At 41.3% G+C, this 8,187-nt stretch overlaps 1 protein-coding gene across 1 annotated transcript in view; it reads left to right on the forward strand.

Moving 5' to 3' along the window:
* The window catches only part of LOC119838072 (GTPase-activating protein CdGAPr), a 34,471-nt gene that overhangs the window by 21,727 nt on the left and 4,557 nt on the right, over positions 1-8,187 (forward strand). Inside the window, exons 13-23 of the mRNA XM_038363881.1 lie at positions 161-252; positions 849-940; positions 1,422-1,560; positions 2,597-2,657; positions 3,622-3,725; positions 4,292-4,404; positions 4,635-4,761; positions 5,497-5,603; positions 6,077-6,214; positions 6,746-6,820; positions 7,989-8,182. Of these exons, the coding sequence (XP_038219809.1) occupies positions 161-252; positions 849-940; positions 1,422-1,560; positions 2,597-2,657; positions 3,622-3,725; positions 4,292-4,404; positions 4,635-4,761; positions 5,497-5,603; positions 6,077-6,214; positions 6,746-6,820; positions 7,989-8,182 (1,242 nt within the window). The remainder of the gene's footprint in view (positions 1-160; positions 253-848; positions 941-1,421; positions 1,561-2,596; positions 2,658-3,621; positions 3,726-4,291; positions 4,405-4,634; positions 4,762-5,496; positions 5,604-6,076; positions 6,215-6,745; positions 6,821-7,988; positions 8,183-8,187) is intronic.

Here is an 8,187-nt window from a genome sequence, read left to right on the forward strand (position 1 = left end):
TCGCACATAACACGCAACAAAAGCACAATACGTACACAATACCTTCTAACAAGAAAGCTAGATCTAAAATACACATGAAGATTATTCATATGTTTTGGCGTTCTTCTATTTTTTATATGTTTGTTTATTATTTCTTAATAAATTGACATCTTCTAATAAATCTTTCAGGCGGTAGTCACGGAGTTTCTCATATGTTACGCGGAAGAGTTGTTCGCGCAGGAACAGGGCGCCGGCTGTGATGATAGCGACCAGGTATATTTATAGGTGTATATTTACCAGCACACCAGTTCCATTCGGAACTTTCCATATCCCAACTAATCCCTGCTATATCCTACTATCCTATTCCTACTAATATTATAAATGCGAAAGTTTGTAAGGACGTGTGTGTTTGCGTGTTTGTAACTCTTTCACGCAAAAACTACTCAACTGATTGCAATGTAATTTGGTACGTAGGCAGCTGGACAACTGGAATAACATATAGGCAACTTTTTATCCCGATATTGCTACGGGATGCGGACTTATGCGGGTGAAATCGCGGAGCGCAATTACTAATATAATAAAAGCGAAAGTATCTCTGTCTGTCTGTAACGCTTTCACGCCAAAACCACTGAATCAATATTAAATCATTGAACCACTGAATCACAGTTGAAAGAATCATGTAAGATTCTTTAACACCTAAATCACTTAACCAATTTTGACAAATAGTCTACCTATACCTTGGGAAAGGCTACTCCTTACCATGTCGCACGATATAACCGATTCCACGCGAAGCCATTTTCTTTGATACGCGGGAAAGTCGTGGGCGAAAATCTAGCTTTTTTTAATATATACATTTGAATATATTTCAGGAACGCAATGAGTGCCAAGTGGAACTGCGAGGGCTGGAGGCTGGTAGGAGACCTAAAAGTCTGCCCTTGAACCCACCAACTAAACTATTAAGGTAACAAACACTTTCAACTATATGTTGTGATGTTGTTTTGAACCAAAACGTATTGCGGAATAAATAAAAAATAAAAATAAAACTGTTCTATATATACTCATGTTATTTTTGAAGTGAAACTTCTTTAGAATCGTTGTGATTTCAAACCTGATGCAACGGAAAAACGACAGGTAAGGACACAAATACAAAAATGTGTTGAATGAAGCCGGCAAAGAATGAGACGGAAATATACAACCTATTTTTTATTTTATATATATTCATCTCATTCTTTTGTCGATTTACTGAAGTTTCTCTTCTATCGTATGTGAATCGCACACACACCTTTTTTTTTTCAGGTTTATGTCCTATGTCAAAGGTCCGTAAACTTATTTCCTCTAACTCCCCCTTTATGAAAAGATTTATTTCTGTACCGATTCTTCTAACATTAGCGTTCGAGATATACGCTATTAATAAATTAAAGACCCTAATTTCCCATTTCCAGTCTAGAGGAGGCCCGTCGGCGCGGCAAAGTGTGTGTCGGCAGCGAGATAATGGACTACCCGCCGCCATCCGGTGCGATCGCGGCGGCGGCCACCACCCAACTGAAGCCCGCTGCGCACTTAAAGCCTAAATATATTGAGGTGGGTAGTTGGATATATTACCTCGTCCCACTGTATCAACAGATTACAAGATAATTATTTGATACTAGCTGCCCGCAGATTCGCTCGCTCGGTCTTAATAAATTTTCCTGCTACAAACTTTTATGTTATCGCTATTTATCCCCTTGGGGGTACAATTTCTCAAAATCCTTTCTTAGCGGATGCCTAAGTCGTAGCATCTATCTACATGCCAAAGTTCAGCCCGATCCGTCCAGTGGTTTGGGCTGTGCGTTGATAGATCACTATGTCAGTCAGCCACATATCGGGCCTGTGTCCCAGCAGTGGGAACATGTATGGGCTGATGATGATGATGATGGTGATTTTATTTCATTTAAAAAAAATATATTGACGAAAGACGCAGGTCAGAATCCCGTTGTTTTTAACACGCTTTTATTAGCTTCACCTGTATGTTCGTATGTAATCTTAATAAATGTATCATCATCATCATCATCAGCCCATATATGTTCCCACTGCTGGGACACAGGCCTCCTATGAGGGAATGTATATTATTATTATAACTCCAATAAATGTATATTATTATTATAATCGACTCCCTTTTTAATTCAAACTTTGAACACTTATCTTTTTCTTATTGTAATTTGGTTGGTTTATTTTATTATCCTGATTGGTATCGCCGGGATGAAATAGTTTCCCATGTAGAGTATATGTCTAAAAGAAAGTGAGACAATTTACTTGATTCTATCATTAAAGCGTGTTTTATTCTAAGGTTTCGTATTTATTATTCTACTAGACGCTGGTCTCGGCTCCGTCCGGATATCAATATGCCTGTTTTATCCCAAGGGAGCATTTGATCGGTATAAAAATTATCTCTCTGTATACCAAATTTCATCAAAATACGTTCAGTAGTTACAGCGTGATTGACGGACAAATATCCAATTAAACAAACTTTAACACCTATAATGTTATATAATGTGATTCGTTATGTTTTTCAAATTGCTACGATAAAGATATCAATGTATTCGCAATAAATGTTTATTTATTATATATTATTTTACAGGTCGGCTCGGGGCCTAACAACCTACCACAGTATCACACTGTACTGGACCTACCTGTACCAGGTTTGTAATTAGTATCAACTAGCTCCGCCCCGCGGTTTTACCCGCGTAAGTCCGTATCCCGTAGGAATATCGGGATAAAAAGTTGCCTTTATGTTATTCCAGTTGTCCAGCTGTCTACGAACCAAATTTTATTGCAATCGGTTCAGTAGTTTTTGCGTGAAAGAACAACAAACACACACACACACATCCTTACAAATATTCGCATTCATAATATTAGTAGGATTATAATTAAATTGCCTTCGAATTGCCACTACTACATAAGATTTGTATAGGACCGCACGGGATGCACCAGGATTTATTAAAAAAAAATCACTAAAACCGGATCCGGAAATTTCGAGGTAATTAAGAAAAATAGAGTCCAATTGAGAACCTCGCAGTGTCTCTGCGAATGCGCTGCGCGCTTTCGGGGCGAGGGATAAGGAAAGGACTGACGACTGGAAAGTATATTACTAGTCAGTCGCTCGTCTCGGCTTCGCCTGGATATCAAGACTCCTGTTTACCCCAGGGGAGCATTTAATCGGGATAAAAAGCATCTTTTGTCCCAAATTAGCTCCTACCCTGTCTTGGGTAAAAAGGATTTTTTTCACCCAAGTCACCTCCTATCCTGTCTATATACAAAATTTCATCGAAATCCGTCGAGTATTGTCAGTGTGATGGACGGTTAAACATAATCACATTTATAATATCAGTTTGATTTCGAGCACGCGCTCCACAGCTAGTTATATTACAATACTAGCTGCGCCCCGCGGTTTCACCCGCGTAAGTCCGTATCCCGTAGGAATATCGGGATAAAAAGTTTCCTATATGTTATTCCAGTTGTTCAGCTGTCTACGTACCAAATTTCATTGCAATCGGTTCAGCAGTTTTTGCGTGAAAGAGCAACAAACACACACACACACAGCCTTACAAACTTTCGCATTTATAATATTAGTAGGAATTAAGATTATAATGAGTAATGTGACAGGTGCAAAACGCGCGCTCAAGAGGTCCGTGTCCGGTTGGCGCGGGCTGTTCAGCCGCAGCAAGCTGCAGCGGCCGCGCCCGCCGCCGGCCACGCCCCCGCCCGCCGTATGTGCACGCGCCCTTATCTATAATTAATTATTATTTTTTTTTATGTCACAGTCGGCAATGGAGCTGGTGGGACGTTTGATGGTAAGCGCTACCACCCCCCATGAACATTTGGAGAAGAGAGAGGAGATATGGTCCATTGCAGACCTTACGTATCTACAAATGGATAGCCGACTTTTTGTGGAAGGGATTAAGAAAGGACTTATAAACTAAATTGGGAGCGTCCCGTTTGATTAAACTACATTTTAACTACATTTGTGGAGGAAGGAAGGTGGAAGTCCTCCATCAGAAGTGGGATGATCCTCGACCAGTTTAATAATAATAGTTATTATTATTTACTTTAACAAAGGTTAGGGTAAAGGGTACAATAGGATCAACACATTACCCATAAAGGCATACAAATTTCATTAGCTCTGCGTCATTACATAATAATTTTTATAGTTTCTCGACTTCCGGGCCGGTGAGGCCCCAATTGAATCTATGATGATGTGATATTTCGCTTGCGCGATTCAGAACCGTGAACACACACACCAATATAAAACCGATTTTTTTTCCAATTTCCGTAGGAGGTAGCAGTGCACCCGCTGCGGCCGGCGAAGTCCTGCGAGTCGCTCGCGTCCGACAGCGACACGCTGGCGCCGCTCGTCGCGTCCGCGGCGCCGCTCAAGCACCACACCAGGTGCGCGGCCGCACGCATCCTTCTCCTCACCCTTCCCCTTCCATTTTGGAGCGAGCGCCGCACAGGAAACGGGTGTGAAATAGCACCACACTAAATGTCTCAACTACATGTTTCCTTCGCCTCATAAAAAATCAGAGCAAAGAGGGGGGAGGGGGGGTGACCAATATAATACCCGCACCCTGGGATGCCACCTTGGGGTCATGCAACTAAAGCAGGCGCTCGGTCCGCAGGTCGTCGTCGTGCGACTCGTACTTCGAGCCGTGGCAGGCGGAGCTGGCCGGCATGCGCCTGCGCCTGTCGCCGCAGGAGCGCGACCGCCACATGTTCAGCGAGGAGGACGACGCGCCGCCCGCGCTCGTGAGCACTCCCTCATCTCATCTCATCTCATCTCATCTTATCTCATTCATAAAAAATACTTTAATGCTCTCATACAAATAGAGAAGCGGACGTAAATAAACAAAGAAGGGCGGTACATCAGACCCTTCAGATATTACTAGCGTTTACTCGCGGCTTTGCACGCGTTAAATTTGAGAATAGTTTAATAGATCCTCATACATATAAACCATCCTCTTGAATCATTCTATCTATTAAAAAACCCCACCAAAATTTGTTGCGTAGTTTTAAAGATTTAAGCATACACAGCGACGTATAGACAGAGAAAGTGACTTTGTTTTATACTATGTAGTGATAATAATATTACTAGCTGCGCCCTGCGGTTTCCCTCGCGTAAGTCCGTATTCCGTAGAAATATCGGGATAAAAAGTTGCCTTAATGTTATTCCAGTTGTTCAGCTACCTAAATACCAAATTTCATTGCAATCGGTTCCGTAGTTTTTGTGTGAAAGAGTAACAAACATACATACATCCACCCATCCATCCATCCATCCATCCATCCATTCTTACAAACTTTCGCGTTTATAATATTAGTGGGATAAAAAAATGCCTTAATTCCCCTAAATTGGGCAATCTTTACTCCAACCATCGATAGTAACACTTATCTGCTTTTTCAAATTTCGTTTTTTTTTACTTGTATTGTGTTACTGTTATTTACGTAAAAATTGCTATTTAAATAATAGATCACATACGCTTCCAGGACGACTCGCTGTGCTCATCGCCGGTGGAATCGAACCCGTGCAGCGCGGAACCGAGCCCGAGGCACAACCACCGGGCCGAGGTGCATCCAACCGACACGCTGGAGAGGTACGTCAATACTATCACACTATCACACTAATATTACAAATGTCAAAGTGTTTGTTTGGATGTTTGACGACGCTCGTCCCGGCTCCGGCCGAATATCACGATTTCAGTGTTATCCAATTAAATGGTTTAATTGGAATAAAAAGTATCCCATCGCCCAAGTCATCTCGTATCCTGTCTGTATACTAAATTTCATGAAAATCGGTTGTGTAGTGTCTGTCAGCTTGATTGACTGACAAACATCAAAACCGACAAACTTCACATCTATACTAAGGTTATGAAGCTGATGAGTTTGTTTGTTTGCACGCGCTAAACCCAGTTACTACTGGTCCGTTTTGAAAAATTCCTTCAGTTTCGGATGGCCCATTTATTGAGGGGGGATTTAGGCTATATATGTATCACGACCAATCCGGGTCGGGGGGCTAGTTTATAATATCAGTGTGAATGATTGTTACGTGCTCGTACCCGTGCGACAGGAAGCGCGGCTCGCTGCAGCAGGCGGCGGCGCTGGAGCGGCTGGAGCGGCTGGAGCGGCAGCTGGGCTACATCGACGAGGCGGCCGCCAGCCCGCCGCCCGAGAAGCGCGCCGCCTGCGCCGCCTCGCGCGCCAAGCGGTGCGTGCCCTCCCCTTCCGCTTGTTCATCTTGTTCTTTTTGTTCATGTTGTTCTTTCTGTTCATGTTGTTCTTATTGTTCATCTTGTTCTTTCTGTTCATATCATTCTTATTGACCTATTTTTCTTCTTCTGTCGATGAGAACCTTAATATAGGACAATTATTATTTCTCTCATCATCATCTCGTAAAATGTCGTATTATCGATCCATCCATATCGATAATTATATCGATATATCCACACTTGCAAACTTTCGCGTTTATAATAATAGTAGGATAATTTTGTAAAACGTGAAATCCCTACTATATGTCTGTTACGCTTTCACGCCTAAACCACTGAACCAATTTTCATGTAATATGATATGAAGGTAGAACTGAACTGAAACTGTGGGGTCCGATTTGAAAAATTCTCTCAGTGTTGGATAGCCTATTTATCGAAGAAGGCATTAAACCATATAGCATCAGCCACAAAATGGGTAAAACCCGCGGGACGGAGCAGTATAATGTACATAACGTTCGCGATACAATTTCCAGGGTGTGCAAGGACCGCGACAGCCCGCTGGCGTCGGCGGCCGACTTCCCCGGCGCGCTCGCCAGCGTCAAACTCAGGTGATTAGAATATACATCACACGCCGAACGTACTTACTCTGTTTGTTTTTGGGAAAACCCCGTTGGACGAGATCTAAAAAAAAAAAAAATTATCTGACAAAATTTTTTTTATTTTTTTTGGAATTTTTTTTTTAATTTGTAACATTGTTGAATTTTTGACATTTATTATCATGAAATGTTCTTGTTTTTAGCATATTTTTAATGTAGTTTTCTATGTGCATTTTGTTTTTTTTTTTGTGTACTTTTTGTTTTGACGGGGTTTTTTTTATTTTTTTTTTTTGTATATTATCTGTTGTATTTTTCGATGTTTCGCTCGGAATAATCTTTATTGCTCTTAGCTATGTAGATTTTGGATGATTCCTAGTATTTTTTATATTTATCTAATAGTGTTTATATCTGAATGGTTATTCTGAGTATGGTAATAATTATATAATCACGGTGTTTTAGATGGATGTTAGGTGTTTCTGGCATTCGATAATGTTATATCAATTTTATTTTAATTTTTACTTTCATGTGTATTATGTCATACAGTGTGCTGTAGTTTTTCATTATTTTTTTGAAAATGTAAATTTATAGCAAGCTCTGGATTGGTTATTACGATATTAATTTGATTTTAAAATGTAAAATTTATAACAGTTAATGTTGGTGATATCCTTTATCAAATTAAGTATTTTTTTTTATTAAATTGAATAAAGTGTGAATGTGTTATACAGTAAATCCTAAATACGAATCCTAGTTGTAGCCTATAAAATAAAATATTTTCACGTATATCATTGAATTATGTAATTATGAAATTCACGAAATTCCCCACACGGCTATGTATAAAGATAGGCGAAGTCGTATTTTCCGTCAATAGTTATAGCGTCAATGAATTCGATGTGTGTAACAAGGTTTGGTGTCATTGCAGGATAGTAAAAGTTACCCTAGCGTCAGCAAAACACACACACAGACAGGTAAACGCACTAACATCCATCCGAAACACCCATCCGCCTAACATACAACGCTCGCATTAAAAATTCATTAAGCTGCATTTAGACTAGCTCACCGTGTACCATGATATCGACCAGCTAGAGTCTAGACCATCGCCCCCGTCACGTGGTCCGACACAGGGCGCCAGTCTAAACACAGCTTAAGCCCGCGTACCGCTAAATTAACATAACGCTTGCAGAGACCGAAACTCGCCAAGGAAACAAAAAAACGCGGCGCGTTACAGCGGCTTGCACAACCCGGTGCTGGGCGACCCGGACAAGCCGGTCACTCGCCTCACGTGGCACGGCAAAGATGGACACTCGACGCTCATCAAAATCGATTGGCCCCCGGACAGTTCCAACGGCAACCTCACGGCCGGCACGCACACCTCCAGCCCC

The sequence above is a fragment of the Zerene cesonia genome, unplaced genomic scaffold (genome assembly GCF_012273895.1).
Source record: "Zerene cesonia ecotype Mississippi unplaced genomic scaffold, Zerene_cesonia_1.1 Zces_u001, whole genome shotgun sequence".
Lineage (NCBI taxonomy): Eukaryota > Metazoa > Arthropoda > Insecta > Lepidoptera > Pieridae > Zerene > Zerene cesonia.